Source organism: Sus scrofa, chromosome 10 (assembly GCF_054392235.1).
Source record: "Sus scrofa isolate SSC_HxYL_T2T_F1_AM1 chromosome 10, Sscrofa_HxYL_maternal_Yorkshire_Landrace_v2.0, whole genome shotgun sequence".
NCBI lineage: Eukaryota > Metazoa > Chordata > Mammalia > Artiodactyla > Suidae > Sus > Sus scrofa.
The window spans coordinates 74,545,779-74,571,611 of record NC_139392.1 but is presented as its reverse complement, the minus strand read 5'-3'; the positions used below and the strand labels follow the sequence as shown (position 1 = coordinate 74,571,611).

The 25,833-nt window shown below is 47.7% G+C and overlaps 1 protein-coding gene and 1 long non-coding RNA gene across 26 annotated transcripts in view; both read right to left on the bottom strand.

The window, feature by feature from the left end:
* FRMD4A (FERM domain containing 4A) overlaps positions 1–25,833 on the bottom strand; it is a 665,655-nt gene that overhangs the window by 158,414 nt on the left and 481,408 nt on the right. For all 25 annotated transcript variants that reach the window (XR_014817943.1, XR_014817941.1, XM_084980227.1 and 22 more), the window contains one exon: positions 13,829–13,923. Coding sequence is in view for 23 of the 25 variants with exons in the window: in XM_084980227.1 (XP_084836353.1) it covers positions 13,829–13,923 (95 nt within the window). In the remaining 2 variants the exon portion in view is untranslated. The remainder of the gene's footprint in view (positions 1–13,828; positions 13,924–25,833) is intronic.
* Positions 17,181–24,925, bottom strand: LOC146399521 (uncharacterized). Its single transcript, XR_014817989.1, has 2 exons — positions 19,823–24,925; positions 17,181–18,050 (listed from the first exon to the last, which is right to left on the bottom strand). It is a non-coding gene; the product is annotated as an uncharacterized LOC146399521 (long non-coding RNA).

Below are 25,833 nucleotides of genomic sequence, written 5' to 3'. Positions count from 1 at the left end.
ACACAACCACCAGGACAATCTCAAAATAATTACGCTGAGTGAAAGAAGCCAGACAATAGAGAGTACAGACTGTTTGGTTCTATTTATAGGAAACTCCAGAAAGTATCAACTAATCCGCAGTGACAGAGAGCAGACCAGATCCCGGGGTGGCGCGGTGGGGGATGGGGAGAGGATCAGAGGGACACGGGAAACACTGGTGACAGAGATGTTCATTCTCTTTCATGGGTGCAGACACACCCACACATCAAAACGTAGGAAACTGTACATTTGAACCTGTGCAGTTTCGTGTGGGTCCATTTGACCTCATGGAAGCTATTTTAAACAGGGAACCACGGAAAGCTGTGACGACATACAAACGGGGTCATTTCTGCATTTCTTTTTTTTTTTTTTCTTTTCCCACTGTACAGCAAGGGGGTCAGGTTATCCTTACATGTATACATTACAATTACATTTCCCCCCCCCCTTTCTTCTGTTGCAACATGAGTATCTAGACAAAGTTCTCAATGCTATTCAGCAGGATCTCCTTGTAAATCTATTCCAAGTTGTGTCTGATAAGCCCAAGCTCCCGATCCCTCCCACTCCCTCCCCCTCCCATCAGGCAGCCACAAGTCTCTTCTCCAAGTCCATGATTTTCTTTTCTGAGGAGATGTTCATTTGTGTTGGATATTAGATTCCAGTTATAAGTGATATCATATGGTATTTGTCTTTGTCTTTCTGGCTCATCTCACTTGGTATGAGATTCTCTAGTTCCATCCATGTTGCTGCAAATGGCATTATGTCATTCTTTTTTATGGCTGAGTAGTATTCCATTGTGTATATATACCACATCTTCCAAATCCAATCATCTGTCGATGGACATTTGGGTTGTTTCCATGTCTTGGCTATTGTGAATAGTGCTGCAATGAACATGCGGGTGCACGTGTCTCTTTTAAGTAGAGTTTTGTCCGGATAGATGCCCAAGAGTGGGACATTTCTGCATTTCTTTCTCCCTTCCCTCCCTCCCTGTCTGCTCTCCTTCCACAAATATGAATTAACCACCTCCTCCAAATAAGGGGCTGGAGATGCCGCCATCGGCAAAACTGACACAGTCCCTATTTCCCTGAACCATCTATTCTTGTTAGGAGACACTCAGCAACTATAGCCACCATTCAGGATCTAATTCCTAATAGTATGAGGACCCGGAGTTAATGCGAACCCAGAAGGACCCAATCTAGTCCCGGCAGACGGGGGTGGGGAGGTCCAAGAAGGGTTGCTTGTTTGCTGGAGATGGGAAGAATGACAAGATGTAAGCAAAGAGGAAGGGGAAACCACTTTCCGAGCAGAGGGGCCCGCATGTGCCAAGGCCCGGAGGTGGGAAAAAACCTGGCTCTGCCGTATCTCGTGAGTAGAAAGGGATGAAGCTAGAGAGAGAGTGACGACTGGGACCTTGGAGACACATCAAGGAGGCTGGTCTTGAAGAGCAAGGCAGAATCACAGAACGAGTGTGAGCAGAAGAATCTGCCCTTGTCCTCCTCCTGTCCCCTCCTTACCACGCCCAGTCCATCATCCCAGAGGACTCAGCGTCCGACTGTCACCTTTACTTAGTGAGCTCATGTTGAACTGTCACTTTACTTAGTGAGCTCATGTGCAACTGCACAACATTGCCTCAGCCTGATGCTGCTGAACCCTGATGTCTGTAACATATACACCCCCGTGAAAGGCGGGCACCTATGAACCAAAAGCTGCTGTATCATTGTATTAAGATGTTTGCTCCTGGAGTTCCTAATGGGGCTCAACGGGTTAAGAACCTGACATAGTGTCCGTGAGGATATGGCTTTGATCCCTGGCCTTGCTTGATGGGTTAAGGATCTGGCTGCAAGCTGCAGTGTAGGTCACAGATGTGGCTCGGATCTGGCGTTGCGGTGGCTGTGGCATAGGGCGGCAGCTGCAGTTCTGATTTGACCCCTAACTCAGGAACTTCCATATGCTTCAGGTGTGGGTGTAAAAAAAAAAAAAAAAGATAAAGAAAAGTTTGTTCTTCCAAGCCTCCAAAAAATGAAAGAGAGAAAACACTCAAGAAGCCTCCAAGTGGAGACTTCATTCCAACTGTGCCTTTTGCACAAAAAACCAAATCCCTCTTTCCATTAAGCCCAAGCCTTTGGCCCTGGGGATGCAGATGAGAGCTGCTTCTGTAGACTGTTCACCCGAGGAACCCAGCCTCTTCCTCCTCCAAGAATCTTCACCTAGACAAAAGTTTTTTTCTATTAACGTTATCTTTCATGTTTGGTTATTCTTCTCTGAGTACAGTAACATTAAAAAAAGAAAAAAAAAAAAAGAATGAGAAGTTCCCATTGTGTTGCAGGGGAAACGAATCCGACTACGAACCAGGAGGTTGCAGGTTCAATCCCTGGCCCTGCTCAGTGGGTTAAGGATCCGATGTTGCCGTGAGCTGTGGTGTAGGTCAGAGATGTAGCTCAGATCCTGCACTGCCGTGGATGTGGTGTAGGCTGGCATCTGTAGCTCCACTTTGACCCCTAACCTGGGAACCTCCATATGCCGCAGGTGTGGCCCTAAAAAGACCAAAAAAAAAAAAAAAAAAAAAAGAAAAAAGAAAAAAGAAGTTTTCTAAGCAAAACGACTGGACCGACATCTTCCAGAAAGGTGGGATAAATTCTGGTCCAATAAGACACGGGATCTGGAAACAGAAGGTCCGATGCCAGTGCTGTCTCCGGTCTCAGCTGAAAGGCTGACAATGCCCCACGGGGCTTATGCTGTTTCAAAGCTCTGTGCCTTCATGCATGCTGTTCCCTCTGCCTAGAATGCCCCTAGCATCCTTCACTGCCCAGCAAAGGTGGGCCCATTTTTCTGGACCCAGCTCTCCTGTGTCTCCTCCAGAAAGTCTTCCCTGACACCCCTTCCACACATCAGCCTGGGCTGTGGCTCCGCCTCTGGACCCTCATGCCTGCCCCCCCGCCCCATCCCAAGTACACCTCTGTGGCTGCACTCACTCAAGTCCATGGAACTTACTCTGTATACACACTTTTCTGCAATAGACTTTTCATACCTGAAAAATACAGAGAGATCTACCCAATAAGGTTACAGTGTGTGTAGTTTTGATTAGTCGGAAGGTGCTAAAACAAATGTTAGAGCCCCTTATCAGGAAGTGATAAGCCACAGCCCCTCCTTTACTGCCTCCGAAAATGGCCAGTCTCCCAGGATCCTCTGTGTGCTCAGCCTCTTGCAAACACACCATATGCATGCTCACCCCAGGACTCTGACCCTGCAATTTCTCCTCATTGCAACAGTCTCTCCATCCTCTTTATCTGAATGCTGGCCATTGTTCAAGGCCAAGTTCAAGTCTTACTTTTAATGACGTCTTCCTGGATTGCCTAAATCTAGAGTTTCTTTCAAATGTCTCCAGAGCTTCTGGTTTGTGTTATCTGCAAGGTGTTTAGCACAGCCTAGAGCAATTTGTTATTTTAAAAATATGGCCTGTCTTTCTAACTAGGTTGTAAGTTTTCAACATTAAAAAAAAAAAAATCATCCCCAGAACTTAGCACAGCACTTGGCACATAGTATGGCCTCAAAAATCCTTGCTCATTATTGGGTGACTGCCTCCAAAAGCAGTTGATTTGCATCCTGATCTTAATTTATAAAGATAACTGAGTGACAATACAGAGGGGTCAATGCCACTGAAGGGAACTTTTTTTTTTTTTTTTAATCTTTTTAGGGCTGCACCTGTGGCACATGGAGGTTCCCAGGCTAGGGGTCAAACTGGAGTTACAGCTGCCAGCCTCCACCACAGCCACACCAACAAGGGATTGGAGCCTCGTCTGCAACCTACACCATAGCTCACGGCAGCGCTGGGATCCTTAACCCACTGAGTGAGGTCAGGGATTGGACCCCTGTCCTCCAGGATCCTAGTTGGGTTTGTTACCGCTGAGCCACGAGGGGAACGCCTAAGGGAGAGTTTAATGTTCCTCCAAGTTCCCTAGAAATGAGGGGCAGCCACACCATGCAGGGCCATGGGGAGAAGCACCAGGGTTGGTCAGTAAGCAGAACGGGATACAGAGAAGACATAGGCCAGAGACTTCACTGGGGTTTTCATGGAAAAGGCATGGGAAACGGCTTAGCATTAGCCAGTATAAATAGTTCTGGTGGGCCCTGGGGCGTAAGAGCTGTCCCTGTTCTCTGGGAACTGGCCCCCAGGGTGATTTAATTCTAGGGAATACAGGCTTGGGGTCTGAGAGTTACATAAAGGGAGGATTTCCGAGGCCTCAGGGTCACAGAGGAGATGGAAAGACGTTGGCTGTGAGTTTGGCCCTGTGCTGCTCAATACATACAGAATCTACAAAAGCTCCATCCAATAGCCGTGCAGATTTAAGGTCTTGTCTGGCAATAATTCTTGATAAAGAAACTGGTGGGAAAAACCTTAGGATCCGCTGAAGAGAGACAGACTAGGATGGCCCCCAGGGATTTTCCTCTGGCCCCAAACTCAAGGAACAAGGAGGAACTGAGAGGTGGAATGTCCTTCCTGTGCCCTCAAGATCTGCCAATGGGCCAGGCTTAAGAAATCCTCAGTGCCCCCCAAGGGCACAGGATTTCTGACCGCTCAGACCGCTGGGGATTCCACTTAAGCCTTTGGGAACCATAATCCACTTGGTGGAGACCTTGAAAGTGGGGACCCCCTGCTTAAAGAGACTCAGACCTGGATGTCACTTGGACCCCACTCTACTGGGTTTGCTCACTGCTCATCTTCTTCACCCATGTTTCATGCATCATCCACAAATGGGCGGGTGGATCCCCCTCCCCAGGTGATGTCATTCCCTACATGAAACTTTTTATTTTTTTATTTTTTTTATTTTTTTTTGTCTTTTTGCTATTTCTTTGGGCCGCTCCCGCGGCATATGGAGGTTCCCAGGCTAGGGGTCCAATCGGAGCTGTAGCCACCAGCCTACGCCAGAGCCACAGCAACTCGGGATCCGAGCTGCGTCTGCAACCTACACCACAGCTCACGGCAACGCCAGATCGCTAACCCACTGAGCAAGGGCAGGGACCGAACCCGCAACCTCATGGTTCCTAGTCGGATTCGTTAACCACTGCACCACGACGGGAACTCCTACATGAAACTTTTTAAAATAAGGACATTTTAGGGACAAAGCTATTTAACTGGAAACTCCTTGGTTCCCAGCCATATATTGGTTTAGCATTTGTGAAGCCATGAAATGACTAGAAAGAAATGGTCAAAAAGCAGAAAAAACAAGGAATCCAGAATCCCCCCGACACACACTGGCAGGGTTCTGATACCTGCAGAAAGGGGTACCTGGCTTGTCAGGACCCTCAGGTGATGTGCCTGTTAAAAAAAAAAATCTCTCTACTCAAGTCAGTTACAAAGGGACTCACCCCAGGTCCCATAGGGTAACTAACTGCCCATATTGGGGCAAAAGCTAAGAGATAAATTAACAAGTAAACAGGAAACCACAGTTCTGAGGCCCCTACTTTCAGTTTGTTAAAACTATTTTCTGTTCTTTGTGTCAAATTCAGTCACATTTCCTATACCCAATAACAGCAAGGATTCCTCGCTGTCCATATTTTTTTCTTTCCTGTGTAACACCTCGCGGTCCCGGCATCCAATCTCTTCCTCAAATCTGTTTTAAAAAATGTTTCCCCTTTAAGTTAGGGTGGGCTGGGAAGCATTTTCTCTATACGGTTTAACTAAGAGATGCCTGATAGCTTGGATTTCATTATCTCATTGATTTCTCATTTGAGAATTCACATCAGTGCATTTGCTGATAACAAAGCAAAAAAATAAAAAATAAAAAAGTCTCAGCAGATACATTCAGAGTATTTTTGTTATTGCTTAACTGATAACTATCTTTAAAGCTGAGCAAGATAACACCCATTTGGTTTATGACTGCAATAGGTCAAACTGTTAGGTCAGTAATAAATATGCAATTGCTTCCAGGCAACAGAAATTGGAGGCATTTATTGAACCGATGGCTTTTAGCTTCTATATATAATACAAATAGATTTTTGGTCCAAGCATTGGCACCTTCAATAGAGATGGCTTTAAGGACAGTTTTGTTCATAGAGGATGATGGAAGGGTGCAGGTGTGATGAATCCCTATGAAGCCATCATTTCTTGGATCTCAGGGGAGAATGAGACAATGCTTTTTAGCGTGGGTTTTTTTTTTTTTTTTTTTTTTTTTTTTTTTTACTGATTCATATGGCATGCATGTCCAAAGAAAGCCAGACCAAGTCATTGAGGTGCTTATAGATGTCACCGGATGGAGAGGGTGGCTGGGGAGTTCTTCAAAAGCAAGGAGATGTCCCTATTCAGTGCTTTATTTTGTATTGTTTTGTTTCCCCTTTTTGGCCCCACCGTGGCATATGCAAGCTCCCAGGCCGGGAACTGGATCCTAGCCACAGCTGTGAACCACACCACAGGTGCGGCAATGCTGGATCCTTAACCCACTGTGCTGGGCTGGGGATCCAACCCATGCCACCTTGGAGGCGACGCCCAGGTTCTTAACCCACAGTGACATAGCAGGAACTCCCACTATTCATTGTCTTTGAATCAAAAGTACCTGCACTCATCAAGGACAGCTCAGGGATACTGATTTAGCTAGAATCCCTCAAATCGTGCCTTTCAAGTATGTGGTGTGTGAGTGAGAGAGAGAGCCTGCAAGATAGACACACACACACACACACACACACACACACACACACACACACTCAGATAAAGACTAAGACAAAACAGCCAGGATAAATCAGTCATGCTATTTTGTCCATTTGAATGTATGCTTTTAATGTTTTATTACATGAAAGAACTGTCTGTTCCACTATGTCCTCTCAAGGCTATTCCAAATTTTCTTTTCTAGCACCGTTTACACTGTATCTTTTTCTTTTTCGGCCGCACCTGCAGCATACGGATGTTCCCAGGCTAGGGGTCGAATTGGAGCTGCACCTGCGACCTACACCGCAGCTTGCAGCAATGTCAGATCCTTAACCTGCTGAGTGAGGCCAGGGATCGAATCCGAATCCTCACAGTCACTATGTCAGGTTCTTAACCCGCTGAGCTAGGGAATTCCTATGCTGTATCTTAATCTTTACCGTCTAGACTAAAAATACGCGCTCTCCAAGGCTTCAAAGGTCAGGTACTTCTGTATCTCCAGGCGCAAGAGTGGATGCTAAATAAACATTTGCCAAGAAACAGAATCCCTTGGCTTCAGATAAGCCCTACAGATCAATATTGCTATAGGTTCCACGACTGCCCTTCATGTGTAGGCACTGCTCTGGCCTTACCTAAACCATGTCCATACTCAGTGAGAATTCACTCTGCTCACCGGGTCCAGGATCCCAGTCCCCAGGACCACCTGCTCTGGGAAGGAAGAGGTCAGGAGAAAGTCGGGGTCCCTAAGGCCCCCTCTGGTTGCCTCCTTCTTTTCTGCTTATCTTAGCTGCACACAGGGAATGTTCTGCTGAAGCCCTTTTCTGTTTACTGAACAGAAGGGACTGTTGTTTGCCGGGATGTCTGCGGTCCATGCCAGCCGTCTCCGAGACGGTCCCGAACGCTGAATGCCCTGTTCCCAGAAGCAGCTCTGATGACCCAGGCGCCGAGGTGGTAGCCATTGATCCTCTCCTCAGTCTCACAGGACGGAGCCCTTAATGACTGGAAATCCCAAACCTCTTTCTAAATAAGTTAGATTCCCAGAGCTGCATCTTGTGGTGGTTTCTTTTGCAACTGGAATATGGCTTTTCTACTTGATTTTTTAAATTGTACATAAACTTGCAACCAGGATGCTCATCGACTGCATCCTTTCCAGGAGTTCCTGCTGTGGTGCAATAGGATTGGCAGTGTCTTGGGAACCCTGGGACTCAGGTTCGATCCCCAGCCTGGGATGTTGGGTTAAGGATCTGGTGTTGCTGCAGCTGTGGCTTAGGTTGCACCTGCAGCTTGGATCTGATCCCTGGCCCGGGAGCTCTATATGCTGAGGGGTGGCCAAAAAGGGGGAAAAATAACTTAGCCAATGCCAGTCCTGGGACCAAGGGACACAGGACTCAAGGATACTGCAGAAACAGGTAATTCTCTCCCACTGTCCTGACAATGGGTCTACTAATGCATTTCTAGTGTGAGGGGGCATTTTGGACCTTAATTATCTGGATAATTCGCACTTCCTTTAAAGTATCCATCAATGACTCAATTAATTAGGATATCGCATGCTGTTTTAAAAAATCCTTAATTGGTTCTTAAACTTAGATTCTGGCTTCAAAGTGTCTGTGAACCCTTTAAAACTGAAGCATTAATTACTTTGTGTGTAAATATTTGTGGGGGTGGGGGAATATAACTTAAATTTTGCAAGGGCCTGTGATTAAAGAGGTTAAGAAAGACTCATTTTTTTTAACTGGCACGTGCAGTCTCACTGTACTCGGCTTTTAAAATATGCAATAATGGCTAACCAAGTTTCTTATCATTATGCCTCGGCTTCCTAAATACTTAAGGTTTTCATCCCTTTTATTTATATTTGTTTTATTATTATTTTTTGTCTTTTTAGGGCCACACCTGCGGCATATGGAGGTTCCCAGGCTAGGGGTCAAATCAGAGCTACAGCTGCCGGCCTATACCACAGTCACAGCAACACCAGATCTGAGTCTCACCTGTGACCCACCCCACAGCTCGTGGCAATGCCAGATCCTTACCCACTGAGTGAGGCCAGGGATCAAACCCACATCCTAACACACTAGTCGGGTTTATTAACCACTAAGCCATGATGGGAATGCCCCATGGGATATTTATTTACAGTGTATTCAACAAACAATCCTTAAAATGTATGACATGAGATTTAATTAAATCAGACTTTGTGGGGTTAGGGCCCAGGCACTGGCATTTTATAAAGTGTCCTGAGTGACTCCAACATGGAGCCAAGGTTGATAACCACATCTGTAGCAAAACATTAATAATTATATTAAGGTCAAATTTATAAGAGGCTCGGAGTTCCCATGGTAGCTCAGAGGGTTAAGGACTGGATGTCTCTGTGAAGATCCCTGGCCTTGCTCAGTGGGTTAAGGATCCAGTGTTGCCATGAGCTGTGGTGTAGGTTGCAGATGTGGCTCGGATCCTGCATTGCTGTGGCTGTGGTGCAGGCCGGGGGCTACAGCTCCGATTCAAGCCCTAGCCTGGGAACCTCCATATGCCGTGGGTGTGGCTCCCCAAAAAAGCACATGTTAATTGAATATACTTTATTGCTAAAACATACTAATTATCATCTGAGCCTTCAGCTTTCTTTTGCAACAGTAACATCAGTGATCACTGATCAAAGAAAATACAGTAATAACGAAAAAGTCTGAAATATTGTGAGAATTACCAAAACATGACACAGAGACATGGAATGAGCAAAAGGCGCTGGAAAAATGGTGCCAACAGACTTGCTCAATGCAGAGCTGCCACCGATCTTCCACTGGTAAAAAACACAGCATGTGTGAAGTATGATACAGGAAAGTGTAATAAAACAAGGTCTGCCTGTATATTTCTCTTTTTTAATTTTTGGCTATACCTGCACATGGAAGCTCCTGAGCCAGGGATCGAACCTGCGCCACAGCAGTGACAATGCTGGAACCTTAATCACTAGGCCACCAGAGAACTCCTATCTCTTTTGATTCACGCAGAATTATTAAAAACGTAAGAGGTGGAGTTCCCACTGTGGCTCAGTGGTTACGAACCCGACTAGTATCCAGGAAGACGCAGATTTAATTCCTGCCCTTGCTCAGTGAGGTGAGGATCCAGCATTGCCATGAGCTGCGTGTAGGTAAGTGACTCGGCTTGGATCCTGCGATGCTGTGGCTGTGGTGGACACTGGCAGCGGCAGCTCCAATTTGACCCTAACCTGGGAACGTCCATATGCTGTAAGTGAGGCCCTAAAAAAAAAAAAAGAGGCTCACTGCACTTGAATCCAGGAACAGAAAAAGACATTCATGGGAAGCCTGATGAAATTTGAAGCAACTCTGCAGCTCAGTTACTAATATAGCACCGCTGTCGATTTCTTAGTACGGATAATTATCACTTGGTGTGTAGGATATTAACATTAGGGGAAGTGGGTGAGGGGTATATGAGACTCTTCGCTATCTCTGCAACTTTTCCGTGAATCTAATTATTTCAAAATAAAAAGTTTTAAAAATTAAAAAAAGAAAAAGCGGGAGCTGCTTTTAATCCTGCCCAATTGTTAATTAACAATAGGAAATATCCCTGGACACAGAGGCTTACCCCGTGGCCTCAGACACTACCCACAAATACAACTTAGGGGTGACAGCAGCTTAGAGAATTTCCGATGTTCTGTCTACACGTGGCTCTATATTTCTTTTCTCTATATTAGGCCACCCAGATCCTACAAAATATTATCAACAGCAGTTCATATTGAAAGACTCACTGACCACAATACGGCCTGAGAGTCAGATACTCTACTGCTAGGGAGGACAGCGCTGGTCATGTCTAATACTGGTGCAGTATTTTACAGCTTATAGCATTTTCTAAGTTACTCCTGTTTGACTTGCATTAGGAAAAAGGCAAATGCATGGGGCATACTGTGGATTGCAATAAAGGATGAAAGTTCTGCTGCATTTTATTATAAAATATGCTGCTTAGCCCCTGAAGAAATCACAGACACACACACACACACACACCATGACACAATACACATACATAATCTGAAAATACAGCTATTATTTTTTTTTAAATAAAACTAGTTTTTAAAATTTTTTTGCTTTTTAGGGCCACACCCACGGCAATGGGGCTTCCCAAGCAAGGGGTCCAATCGAAGCTACACCTGCTGGCCTACACCACAGCCACAGCAACACCAGATCCGAGGCTTGTCTGCAACCTACACCACAGCTCATGGCAACGCCAGATCCTTAACCCACTAAGCGAGACCTGGGATCGAACCTGCAACCTCATGGTTCGTGGTTGGATTCGTTTCCACAGAGCCACGATGGGAACTCCTAAAAACAGAGCTATTAAATGGTCCTGGGTTAGTGGCTAGTGGTGCCCAGTGTGAAGGCTAGTGGTTATTGACATATAATCCCCACCACCCTTGACCATGCCTCCCCTACAGGCACCGTTTTGTGGTGACAATTTCCATTCATCCCTTTCTCACTAGGAAAAGGAGAAAAGTTCAGATGACTCAAGAGGCTACCAGCCAATGCCTGTGGCCCCAGGTGTTGTCAGCCTACCACCGACCAAACCCTGAGTCCCCTTTGTTCTGCCTCTCATCCTGGTCCCTTGGAGGCCTGGCTCCTGATTTCCTTGGGGCCCCCGACACTCACCGCTTCCCGGTGAGTCAGGCCCATCTGCCACCTCCTTCCCAGGAACCGTCTGCCAGCTGCCAGGTCGTCTGCACTGATCTCGGCTGGCTGCCTGCCACCCCTACAGTCGCCGGGAGAAGCCTCCCACCTGGACTTGGGGGAAGAGGATGGCGGTGGCCTCTTTTCCTCTGGACTGTGCCAGATGATGGTTCATCTGCTCCTCCACCGTGTCCCCCACAGGGCTCTGCAGCTGCCAGTTCCACCAGTCTAGGGAGACCTCCAGCCTGGCCACACACAGACACACACACACACATTCCCGGCCAGCCCAGGGAGCCAGAAGTGCCAAGACCCCGAGCAGGCAGGCTCCATTTAATGGGACAGGTGGACGGTGCTGGTGGTTTTCCTGCTGGTGTCTCTCCTGGGAAAAAGAGTGACCCTTCTCCCTGACCATCTCCCCTCCTCCTGGCTGTTGCCACCAGTGCCGCGATCTGCAACCCGCAGCATCAGATGCTCTTCGTCTCCTTGGTCCAGGACAACATGCTTATTCTCTCCTCTATTGGAGCAGCGGCTGCCAGCCTACTCCACGGCCACAATAACCCAGGATCCTTAACCCACTGAGCGAGGCCAGGGATCGAACCCACATCCTTATGGATACTAGTTGGGTTCAGTATCGCTGAGCCACAATGGGAACTCCTCTGACTCTTGTTCATTCAAAAGGGAATTCTAACTGGGACTCGTCTCAAGTTTTCACTGGCGATTTCAGAAGAATCAACGTATGTGGGAGATGGGAACAACGGGATATGACTAATTGAAACTGCGGTTTCCTTCTAATTAGCAAAACATGTATATGTGGCCATCAGGGGGTTTAAAGCGATTCTCAGGAGAAAGGGTGGAAAACACGTGCTTTTATCAAAGTAGTTATTTTTAATGTATATTTGTCATAAAGCATTTTTAAAAATTTCTCTGCTGGCTCCTTCCCCCCACAGCCCCCCAGTTCATAGCCCTGCTGACTCGGCCCCACCGGCGGGCACAGAGATCCTTCTAGACCAGAAGCAACCGCTCCTGCCTTCCTTCTGGCTCAGTCCCGAAGGCTCTCGGGCCCCGGGCCAGCCTGTCCCCCCAGTTTTCTGGAGGCAAGAGTGACTCTGCGCGATGCTGCTCCGTGATCACACCACCGCCTGAAAGGTCGCTAATTTAGAGGGTGAGCAGTTGTCCAATTTGCCCAAGATCATCCTGATTTGCACTCCCTTTCACTCAAGGGGCCTGATTTGGAATAATAAACCTTACAGCCGCCCTGCCCACCCTATGGCCACCCTGCCCATCTGCAGCTCCTCAGGCAAACACACCGGGCCATCTCCCCTACTGACTGGCGGGGCTGCCTTCTGTCCTTGCCCCTGAGCCCTTCCTGCCTCGATGGTACCATCTGATCGATGGAGCATGGCCTCCCTCTGCCGCGCTGTCTGGCTGCTCCCCTAACCCTGATCTATGGGGATTAGAGGAAATCATCTCTGTAACTCTGAAGGCTTGAAGGAGTGCGTGCGCATGTATGTACGTATATCCACAGAGGAAAGAAAAAAGGAAATTCCCAGGGCTAGGGATTGAACCTGTGCCACAGCAGCAACCTGAGCCATGGCAGTGACGATGCTGGATCCTTAACCCAGTAAGCCACCAGAGAACTCCTAGAACAGCTAATTTTTATTTAGGAAGCTGTGCAGGTGTTCACTGTCCACTCTTGCTAACAGTATATTAAGGAGGAAACTGAAATTTCAGTAAGATATGCCTTCCTTGGAATTCCCATCGTGGTGCAGTGGAAACGAATCTAACTAGGAACCATGAGGTTGCGGGTTTGATCCCTGGCCTTCCTCAGTGGGTTAAGGTTCCAGCGTTGCCATGAGCTGGGGTGTAGGTCACAGACGCAGCTTGGATGCTGTGTTGATGTGGCTGTGGCCAGCTATGGCTGTAGCTCTGATTAGACCCCTAGCCTGGGAAACTTCATATGCAGCAGGTGCAGCCCTAAAAAACAAACAAGATATTCCTTCCTTGTGTCACAGAACGCCACTTTTTAGAGCCAAGCTGAAAGATCACTGAAAGCAAATGTACTTTTCATTGGATGAGTGATCTGAATTTTTGACTGTGATATTCAATTCTGGCGTTGACAGAGAAACTGCACAGATATTTTTCATTTTGAATTTATCATTGCATTCACTTCCTGTTGTTGTTCCTCCAACACTGGAGACAACTGTTTCATTCCCAGAAGTTTTCACTTAACTCTAATAGAAAACAAACCCCATACCAAGGCACTTAAAAAAATAAATAAACATTTTGGGTCTGAACGCGAACTGGCTTGATTATGAGACCTGGTCTACCTAATAATTTCATAATATTAGTATTGCCCTAATTATATGCTTTGGCTGTTCCAGGCATGATCACAAAGGCCACTCCAGGCCTTTGAATGTCATATGATGAACTTGGAGTGACCCCAAACCACAAGACCCAAGTGGCCTTCACAACAGACAGTGCGATTTCAGGTTTTGCGCACCCGAGGGCCACTTACGTCTCATCTGTGAAGGCTATTCCGAAGTACTCCTTCTCTTTCAGATTGAAGTGCGATGCCACGAGGTCAAGCAGCTCCTTGGCCAAAAGCTTGGGCTGGCGGGAGAACAAAACAGAAAAAGGGTAAATGGTGGGGGATTACTTTTCCTAAAACAGGCAATCACAGGTTTACCTAATTTTTTGGAAGGGAATGTCTCAAAGCTCAAGAACATCTGTATAAATGATTTCTATAAAACCCCAAAGAAGTAGACAACGAGGACACGGCCATCGATGGATGAAGCCCTTTCGCCATGTTTCCTGGTAGTTTGTCCCCAGGGCCAAACGAAGAGAGCTAGACGTGATGGGAGTCGGCTGGAAGCCAGGGCAGAGATTCCTCCCCCGAGAAGACATAAAGCGACAGAAGAATCCGCCTTGAAAAATCAATGCCGTCTAATGCTCTATAATTCTGTTCACCCTATAATGCGAAAAAGTGAAAACGCAGTCTCCGTAATTGTCAGGGTATTCAGGACTTTATGTAAAACCCTCCTTCATAAAGAGTAGAAATCTACCGTAGGGGGAGGCAGGAGGGTAAATGTGGTACCTCTGAGCATCACTAGTGAATGATAAAGGAGGATCCAAGGTGAAGGGGGTGGCTCTTGAAGCTTCAGGCTGTGTTTGTGATAGGATGCTGCTGGCTGGGTTGCCAGCATCACCTCTATCCCCATGAGGTATCTGGCTGCTCAGATGCAAAGCATTTCATGCAGAGGTTGGGAACAAATGTAGGGTAGCATGGCTGATTTTCAGACTGCAATGTACTATAACTTGTCTGTCCAAATATTTGCCATCCCTTTCCTAGCGCTCACAGCATTTCTATCATGCCTATTATTTCTTTCAACATTCTGATAATTTTTGTGGTTTGCCTTTGAAGGGTTTGTCACATTTGTAAAAGCATCCTCGCTGGTGCGAAGTCTTCTTGTACTCAAAATGGATTTGATTTTTTTTCTTCAACTGGCAGACATCATGTAAAGTCAAGTCAGATGAATAGTGATTTGGGGGGGGGGGGAGGTGGGGAGCATCCTGGATCAGACTGGTTTTATACAATGACGTGTGACTACAAAGTCATCCTTTCTGGGTTCTTAGGGGTTACGGTGAGGTTTCCAGCCCAAACTCGGAAACGACAGAGGTAAGATTTCATTGTCTTTGAGAGTTAAATGTCAAGGCCAACATCCCAATGGCATTAACCAGAGATACATACATTCACTCGGGAAGAGAAAAGAATGACTCTTAGGGCTGGAATGACAGTTTATAACATGACTACGTAGAGTAATCGTTCCACAGAATGGACTGGGTGGGTATTGTGCAAGGTGGGGACAGAGGGGAGTCTAGAAAATGGAAATGAGCTAGGGAAGCAAATGCAGTCTTAGTCAAGAGCCCTTGAATATCTGAGTCCCCAAAAGGCCTTTACTATGGCAGAAAATGTAGGCATGGGGCCACCTTAGCCAGTCACATGAACCCTCCCATCACCTAGTCAACTCTTCTTCTCATCTCATGCCTTCCAAAGAACTTACTTAGGTACTGCCTTGTCCTACCTATTGTGCCAAGTGGTCTCCTATATGATTGTTTTATCATTTAAAAGAAAAGACTGACATTCCTCTGCCAATGATGATGCTGACATATGCAACAGTCAGGCAGGCTCTCCCCCAGCAAAGCCAGGATTCCAAATGAAGTCAGACCAGCTTAAGAGGCCCCATGGACAACCCTTCTGCCATGCCACCTCTGCTAACTCTACGTCCTGGGAGAGAGGTCAAGGATCATGAGCCCTGAGGGTCCTGTCTGGGTGAGGGTTATATCGTTCCCTTGAAACATGTGACATTTTGTACATTGGTACTGACTTATACATCAGATACTTTGAAGCTGGTTAATATGAGTCTTCCCTTGAGGTTTCTGAGCTGCGGAGCCAGGGAACTGACTTGAAACACTGAAGCATTCACAAGAATGGATGCCACCTCACCTCTGCCAGAGCCTCACTGACACTGACATTTGGCCTCTTCATGGTAACATGCCCCTATGCTTAAGCCTGGTACCACAATCATTTTTATACTGAAATTTCTACAGTAAAAAAAATTTTCTCTTGGTTATTTATACACTGAAGGCAACTAAAATGCTCTGAACAATAGCAGCAACCTTCGAATAAACTTTATCATCTCAAACTGACTGTTTCAAGGACAGAGCCCATGTGGAAGCATACCTTTGGTTAAAAAATTTTTAAAAAGGTTAGTCCCATTACTTCATACAACAGTAATTATAGATCCTATACACCGCCCTCAATAAGGAAAAGTCTGTATTACCCACAATTTACACACAGGGAAATAAAGGCATCGAAGGGAGAGATAACAGACGCCAGAAGGTGCCTTGAGGAAAGAACTCCAATCGCTTTTTTTTTTTTTTTTTTTTTTTTTTTTAGGGCTGCACCTGCAGCATATGGAGGTTCCCAGGCTAGGAATCCAATCAGAGCTATTGCTGCTGGCTGCCGTGTCTGTGACCTACACCGCAGCTCACGGCCACGCCAGATCCGTAATCCACTGAACGAGGCCAGGGATTGACCCCACAACCTCATGGTTCCTAGTCGGACTGGTTTCCACTGCGCCACCACGGGAACCCCAGAACACTCGAATCTTAAGTCCCTTTAAAGGGCACACTCTTTCTTCTACTGTCATGGTGACCAGCCACACCCCAGCAGGGAGCTGCTCCATCAGTGCCAGTGAGCTCTCCCACCTCCCCTGATGGACGTGCAGCATGAGTGAGAAATAAACTTCGCTGTTAAGTCACCTTGACATTAAGGGTTATTTGTCATCACAGCATAACCTGGCCTGTCCTGATTGATTCAGGCAATGGATCTTTAATTCCCTACTTGGGGTGTTTAAAACCACAGGAGGCAACAGTCTGGGATTTCCTGATTGTGCAAACTAAGACAATACTCCACCTCGATGCCATGGTGATTAATGAACTGCATCGTTCCGAGTGGTTCTTATACTCTTTGGGTGAATGTTGCTGGGTAAGCAGAAAGCTTTATGGTAATATGTACTTTGAAGGGATGTTTACAGAATCTGCTGATTATAATCTGCCAATTACTTTGCTGTAAACATTTGTGGGGTTTTGCAGGGTCGGCCCGTGAGGCCAGTAACGCAGCCCGTAGCCCACTCAAGCTCTACAGGACAAGCCTGGCCAGGACCTCAATGCCCATGTGAGCAAGGCCAGCACATCTTGGGTTCGAAACAGCCTGTTCTGGGTCACTGGCATCATCCCGACCCTCCGAGGTCATGACATTTAAGACTGTCTCGGCCTGTAATGTGTTCACTCCCTGGCTTCTCTCATTTTCTTTTTTGATCTCAGATTCTTTTTCCATGTCTCCTAAGCTTTTATTCCTCCCATGTCTGACAAAGAGAATCTCTTTATAAATGTCTGCCTTTTCCTCGAAGATCTGAGTTCCCATGGGCTGTGGACTGTTCTGGGGGGAACAAGCACATACCAGCAAATCCAGGGTTCTGGAATTGGCCCGGTCTACACAACGTTCCAAACTGGGACATGATCGGATCACTTCAATCAAAAGAACACTTCCCGCAGGTGTGTGGCTATAGAGTGCTCTGGGAACACCCCTGTGTCATGATCCTTCTAGGGGACCTCAGGAGCTGTCCAGGCAAAGTCCGGAGAGAGCACTCAGATGACGAAGTGGTACCCTGGCTGTTCTCCAATTCTCCAGACTGTTTTTTATCATCACTCATACTCTCCTTTCCACGTAACATGGATCCATCCCAGAGAAAAGCTCTTGGACAAACGGTATAACTTCTCTGAGCCTCAGGGTTCTCACCTTTAAAATGATGAACTAGATTAAAGAACTGGATTCCTGTCCTAAAGATAATTCTTTATTCTCCCCCCCACCCCCACGGCTGCACCTACAGCCTATGGAAGTTCCCAGGCTGGGGTTAAACTGCAGCTGCAGCTGCTGGCCTACACCACAGCCACAGCAACACTGGATCTGAACTGCATCTGCATACCTACACCACGGCTTGCAGCAATGCTGGATCCCCAACCCTTAACTGAGCGAGGGTGGGGATCGAATCCGCATCCTCATGGATGCTAGCTGGATTCTTAACATGTTGCGCCACAATGGGAAATCCTGATTCTTTTTTTTTTTTTTTGGTCTTTTTCTAAGGCCACACCTTCAGTATATGGAGGTTCCCAGGCTAGGAGTCAAATCGGAGCTTCAGCCTATGCCACAGCCACAGCAACGCGGGATCCGAGTTGCACCTGCGACCTACACCACAGCTCACAGCAACGCCAGATCCCAAACCCACTGAGCGAGGCCGGGGATTGAACCCGCAACCTCGTGCTTCCTAGTCGGACTCATTAACCACTAAGCCATGACAGGAATTCCCTGATTCTTTATATTTTAAACTTAGTATTCGATTCAATTTCTTCCTTCCCCCAATTCTGCCCAACCTTCTCAAGGGTTCAGTCACTCGTTCTAAAAATAACTTTGCAACCATTCTGGATTCCACTCCCGCCCCAGATGTCTTCAATCTATCAGTGAACATTCCACCTTTCCTATGCACTCGGGCACATTTCGTGACCTCTCTGTTCCTTAGTTTCCTTGGCTACAAAACTGAGCTGATGGCCACACCCACACCACAGGGCTGCATTGATGAACTGAGGATTTAATGAATTAATACCGACCTGCAGAAGGTGCTTAGAGCACGTACCTGGCACAAAGGGAATGTCTTATGTGATCATCATTATGTCAGACCCTCAATCTCTCACCCAGGAATTATTAGAATAATCGCCAAAACGGTATCAAGTTCGAAATGTCCATCTGGGATTTAAGGGCACTCTTTGAATTCAAAGGTTCCATTTACCTACCCAATCTTACTTTGGCCCAATTCCTCCAAAAGTACTCATTTCTGTCTAACCTATTTGTGTCAGAATTCAAGAAAAGACCAATCTCATTTCTATTTCCAAATCCACAAAAATCCTCTCTCCTCCCACCCCCCCTTTAAAAGTTATCTTGCTCGAGGCCCACTTCTTCCAGGAAGCCCTCCCTGATCACCCCACCTCGAAACAGTCCTCTGAACTCCTATAGTGCTGACCACATGGACTTTGTTTACCCTTGGTATGCACGCTTGTGTAAATGCATTTTAATCAAAACATTTTTCAATTTCAATCTGAACATTTTTCAAAGTATGGCAAAACATACAATAGAGGCTTTACCATCTTAGCCACAGTATACAATTCCGTACTGTTTGGAATATTCACATTTTTGTGCAACTGATCTCTAAAACCTCTTGCAACATAGAAACGCTCTACCCTTTAAACAACGCCCCATGCCCCCTGCCCCCAGCAGCCACTATTCTGCTTTCTATTCCTGTGAACTCGATGACTCTAGATGCCTCATCTAAGTACAACTACAGTGTTTGTTCTTTTGTGCCTGGCTTCTTTCACTGAGTGTAACATCCTCATGGTTCATTCACGTTTCACCCTGTGTCACAATTCCCTCCCTTTTTAAAACTGAATAATATTCCACTATATGTATCTGCCACATTTTATCTATTGATCCATAAAGGGACACAGGTTGCTTCCATGTTCTGGCTTTTGTGAAGAATGCTGCTAGGAACATGGTGAATTTCTGGGGACATGATTTGTTGTAGCCCTGTAGATGGCTAAATGGGTTGCTCCCCCAAAACGAATGTCCACATCCCAAAGGCTGGAACCTTTGGTTTCACCTCACATTATAAAAGATGTGGAGTTTCCGTCATGGCTCAGTGGTTAACGAATCTGACTAGGAACCATGAGGTTGCAGGTTTGATCCCTGGCCTTGCTCAGTGGGTTAAGGATCTGGTGTTGCCGTGAGCTGTGGTGTAGGTTGCAGACGAGGCTCGGATCTGGCATTGCTATGGCTGTGGCGTAGGCCAGTGGCTACAGCTCCGATTAGACCCCTAGCCTGGGAACCTCCATAGGCCACAGGCATGGTCCTAAAAAGACAAAAAAAAAAAAGTGTGATTATGATTCTTGAGAGGAAGAGCTTTTTTCTGGATTATCCAGGTGGACTCTAAATGCAATCACATGGCTCCTTCTAGGAGGGAAGCAGAGGGAGTTTTGACACTGACACACAGACGACAGATAGGGTGGTGTGAGAACAGAGGCAGAGACTGAAGTGACAAAGTCACATGTCAAAGAAGGCTGGCAGCCACCAGAAGCCAGAAGAGGCAAAGAATGGATTTCCGTCTCAAACCTCCAGGACAGCCTGATTTTGACTTCTGCCTTCCAGAACTGCGAGAAGATGGGTTACTGTTATTTTAAGCCCCCAAGTTTGTGGTGATCTGTTAAGCAGCCTCAGGGAATTGATCTCCCCCCCCCCCCCCCCACACACACAGAGTGCCTGGCGTATAGTTTGCATAGCCGCAAACTCCAAATCTGTTGGTTGGTTGAGACTCTAGTAAAATGGGATCTCAGTTGAAAACCCTTTATTAGTATCTGCATTTTCTCTTTATAATGCCATTGACTTTCTTGGCAAGGAGGTCACCTCCAGAAGTCTAGGTGGCAAAGCCTTTGTCTCTGAGCTGACCCTGGGTCAGTCACTGGCAGCGTGGTCTTCAATTCTATGAATTCTCCCCTCAAGCCCTCTCTTGTCATCCACCATTCCCTTGGGGGCAGCTCACAGATTCTAAATCAATGGAATGGCCACTTCTGAATTAATTGCATTAAAAAAAATTAAAACATCAAATGGCTCCCATCTGTGCTTTGGGGGGAATCACTGCCGAGAGACTGACCCTCCCACCTCTCCCTCCACCCCAAGGCTGGTCTGGACAATTCGCTTGTGGCTGCAGGGCACATGGTGACCACCAGGCTGCCAGGGGACAGTGAGCCATGCCTGCCCGCTCACCCTGATGGCACTGCCAGCCCCATCCTAGGAAAGGGTGATGCCTGGCCACCGAAGGACTGGCTGCAGCCATGGAGACGGCAGAGAGTCCGGTGCTGAGGGTGGGAAGAAAGCACGGTCAGTGCGCCCTTTCTTCCCAACTTTTCTAAAAAGCTAAATAGAGGGGTGGGGGGGGGGGGTGAAGAGGAGTAGCTCTGAATCGCCGGAGCCTGCGGCTTCTTTGAAGCCCTGCCTGTAATTGTGTTTCCCTGAGCAGCTGGGAGCCTGGCTCCCGCCCTCCCCCTGGGGCTGGGCAATAAGCAGCCAAGTGCTCATTGGCTGCTCCCTCATCCTGGGGTGGGGGGCAGGGATGGAGAGAAAGCATGAGGTCATTGTGCACACAGATGCAGGTCTGGCTGTGCCCCCCCCACTCCCCCCCAACCCCGCCCCACCCCGACGCCATATCACCCCCCCTGATGCTCTGGCCGATTAGCTGGGGAGGCTGGCTTCCTTCCTGCCCCATCTGAGCAGCCCCTGGGTTCCGTAGCGAGAGGAGGGTGTATGTGTGTGTGTGTGTGTGTGCAAATTTTATGTGTGTGCGCATGTGCTGCTTCCTTCATGCAGGCTGAGGCGCTCTTCTAGCCTCGGAGGCGCCAGGATAGGTGGGGGTGGGGGTGTCATAAAGCTCAGTGGATCCTGCCAGAACCCTAAATCCTTAGTGGACAGGAGACTTTACCTCCAGCTCAGGAAGAACCAGCAGCAAAACATCTCAGCAAAGCTGGTTCCAGACCCAGCCACTACGAAGAGTTTCTGGTTTAGGGGTACAGCCTTTGTCCAAGGGCAGAACCGAGTCAATCCTTACCCAGGGGGTGGATGCCAGCATTTCCCCCATTTGATGCAGGAGGAGCTGAAGCACAGTGAACGGACTTATTTGCCAAATGCACACAGCTAGTAACCAGCAAATGAACTCAACCATAAAGTGGGTATAAGCCACCTCAGAATGCTGGATTAAAATAAAAAGCCAGACAGCCTGGTTACCCAATCCACTTAACTGACAGGGCAGAAAACTAAGGCTCAAGGGATTGAGAAGCGTGTCCACCAACCAGGGCGGTCACCTCAGTGGTCAGCACACATGGGGCCAGGACCCAAGTGCCTGACTAGCCCTCTGCTGGTCCACTGAAGGTTTCAGAGAAGCCTGCAGCGATCTGAAACAGGAAGGGAAGAAAACAAAGGGTATCAATGACCAAGGCTGGGGGGAGTGCGTCCTGGCAGGCAAAACGCTGACACTGCACATACCACGTTCAAGTCCAGGTTTCCTGGCCCCTCCCCAGCTTCCCCGCTGCTGCTGCCCCTCTCCCTGCCAGCACCATCATCTTCTGCATACCTCCCCCATCCCGGTTCTGGGCTGAGAAACAACCCAGCAACACTGTACAGATGAGGACGCTGGGGCTGAGAAGTGTCAGTGCGGCCAAGGTCACAACCCCCCCAGGGTCACAGGGCAGGCAAGGGGCTTGAGTCTGGTACAGGCTCCAGAGCTTTGATTTTTAAATACTGGGAACAGATCCAGCGAGTAACAAACAGCGTGGACAGGAGGGGTTTGAAGCCGCTTTTTTCTAAACGCAATAGAATTTTGCTGGATGACGTGCATCCGGAGGGCAAGGATCAGGATGGATGGGTATCTGCAGTCTTGCACCCCACTGCCGTGCCTGACACACAGTAGGTGCCTTCTAAAGGTGTGTATGGGTAGATCAGGAGAGACTGGAGGGTCACTGGTTGTTACAGCAGCCTGGCAGGAATGCTGACCAAAGTCAGGGTGAAACCTACACACTCTCTCAAGGCTGGGCGAAGCACAGAAATGCTAGGCAGAGATTGTGGTGCCACGTGGAGCAGGATGGGACCAGATACCATATGCTGTTACACTGTTCCTAGACGCAAGAGAGTCCCAGGGTTTCAACGGTATCGTATGCCTCCAGGCACCCATGGAGGATGCTGTGACGCAAACTTTGGCAAAGTCACGTATATACCCAGGCAAGGATGGGCTGTGTCTGTATTCCTACCCCCTCCTTTCAGAGCATCTCCTCCTCCTACCTGACTTCTCCCTGCCACCAACTTCCTTTAGTCTCTTCCCTCCCCATTCTCTCTTTTTCCAACAGACTCAGCCATTTACTCAGCATAACGACTTCCAGAGAACAACCTCTCTGGTTTTCCAGTTGCTCATCCCCTCCTGTTCCACTACTCCTACGTATTATCCTTTATACCATACTCATTTATTCCTTCGCTCTGGTCCTTTTATTTCCACATAGCCTCTTCCACGTTTGGCTAAGATATACACTGGTGCCAGCGTTGGGCAAAGCTGGGGTTGCTCTCAGCCTGGGAAGCTGAGTCTTTCTCATCCCGGCATTTGACGGATGCCCAATGGGAAGGCTTTGACAGGCGTACGTAATTATTACTCCTCCAGAAATGCAAAGTGCTCCTGCCAGCCGGCTGGGAAGCCTGCTTTATTCAGGAGCTGTGCCCCTTGGGAACTCTGGGCGGGCGGGCAGGTGTTCATTAGGGAGCGCCTGCTGATGACACAGTAACTCCCAGACTCTAGCCTGCTCGGGGCAATGTCACAGGGACGGCTCGTCTGGGGCGGCTCCCCTTAGAAGCCTCTCTGCATTCATGAAGTGATAACTATTTCGATGAGGTGAAAATACAAAAAGACACACAGTACTAAACCTGCCTCTACCAAGGTTGGGCTGGCAAGTCTGCAGACCCAATTTTGAGGTGCTGGAAACAAATACAGGGGATGTTAAGGGGGTCCACGGTCCTGGTGTCCACCACATTCTTTTTTTTCTTTAGCTCGAAGCCTGCCTTGCATACTTAGTTATGACTCGATCTTGTCCTACAGGGAGTAGTAAATTACTTTTGTGGATGTACACCACCCAGACAGTCGCTGGGAGGTGATGTGAGTTCTCCAGGGTCAAACTGGCTGACTGCTCACCTTTCCAGTAGGTTAAATAGCACCCAGACCCGTTCAAACTTGAGGGCTTCAAGACACTGCACACTGAATTATTCCCTTTATGTGATGTTCAAGGGAGAGCAGAGAAGGGCATTGTCCAAGAGATAGGAAATCAGAGCTTTGAAACCAGCTGGCTCTGTGTGGTCCACAAAGCAATGAAGTCTTGGGCAAGTCTCACTCACTCCAATCACCAATTTTGTAGGGGTAGCTGGGAGCTCTTAGGAGTTTCATTAGTAAAGGGATCAGAAGGTAACACGGCAGAGAGGAAGAGGGGGCGGGGAGCTGTCTTCCAGGATAGGTAGGCTGGCTGCTACCTTTCCAAGGCACCTGTGGTCCTTTGCCTGGGGTGTGGCTGGTGTTCAAAGAATATGGTTTCATCACCAACATGCCAGAAACAGAAAGCTTGCCTTCTAGTACGATGGTGGGGAGAGTAGGGAGTTGCAAGGAGATTAAAAAAATATATAAATGCTGCTGTAATTGAGCCATATAAATATACACACATTGTGACTGATCATAAAATGTACATGCCCCTTTCATGCAACCTGGGCAGAGAATTTGTAGTCAGACCACAGGGCTTAGAAACCCAATTCTACCCCATGTGTAAACTGATGAGCATTTATCTTCACTGTGAAACACTGGGATAGTAACATCTATGAGTCGTTGTGAGGGGTCAATGCATGATCATTTATAAAGTACTTGGTGCACGAAAGGGGCTGAGTACCGGCAGGCTCCCCCTTCTCCTTCCATCAGTAACTAAATTCCCACAAAAGTACTTATCCTCTCATCGCTCTGACAAGGACCTACTCTGATTGGAATCGAAATCCTCTTTCGAGTGAACTGTCATACCCTTTGTCTCAGGAACCATGAATAAATCATCATTAGGCAGTTAGGAGCACAGAAAGCCGGAGACGTCCCTTGGAATTGCACTTATCTGGGTCCACTTGCCCTAAATAGTGTCCCATCTCTGCTCCCAGGGTCCGCTCGGGGATGCTCGCCTTCCTTCACTAGAGTGAATTACTCTCTCACCTCTGTCCCTGCCTCCTGCTTCTCTGGGGTTAACATGTACCGAGACCAGAAGAGAAAGACATCTCTCTCCCGCTCCAGGAATGGATCGGGGAGAAGGCACTGGCCTTCCGATGTTTGTCCGCATTTTAATTTGGAAGTCCCCCAAGTCCCCTCCCTAAGGACCCTTTCCCCATCGCTCCTGCAAATTGCTGGCAGGTACATTGCTGGCGAGAGACACTGTGCTCCACCGATGATGTCATTTTCAATATAATTAAAAAAGCACTCTCGCCGGGGTGGGAGAGAGAGAGAGATGAGAAAGTGCACAGGCACTGGTGTCCCAGGAGGTGAAGGAGGGGAGATCAACTTTTGCCTGAGAAAGATTTATTCCTGAAGAGCCGTTTCGCTGAAGTCAGAGAGAGAACAACAAGGCAAAAAGCACCGCGGCCCCTTCCGTGCGCCAAGCTAATTAAGTGGATGAGAACAGATGATGTGCCGCGGGGTCCAAAGAAAAACCGTGCGCTTGTGATACCCTCATCCTGGGATCAAAAATATTATTTTATTATTTGCCTAGAGTCCCCCTCTACCCCCACCCACTTCCAGAAGGTTTGGAGGAGGCTTACACAATCTTAAATAGTACAGAATGAGGAATTAAAACCCTATGCTTCAAACACATGAAATCAACTCGTTCCTGCAGCTGATGAGGTTACACGGGCTTTGTGAGCGGATCCAAGAAGCAGGCTAAGTCCGCACACACAGGCCAGCCTTTTTCTGGGAGTATACCCAAGAAGGAATTTATCGTATAGTTCCACGCATGAAGGGGCGGTCGCCGCCTGCTTTCAACCCGGTCCCTGGGAAAGACCGAAATGCAGCTCTCATCGACTGTTTTGCAGTTTAGCCCCCAGCGCCCTGTGCACCACCCTCTCAGCTTGGAGCAGATTCTAAAGCTGTCTCCGAAACCCCATGGGATATTCCGGGAGAAGCCTTACGTTAGATTTATTTGCATAAGTGAATTTGGCCAGAAATTTTGGAGGCGCTATTTTATTAGGTTCTTAACACAGGCTAATGTCAGCCATTAGGCGGCTTGGCACTGACAGTCTGTCTTGACACT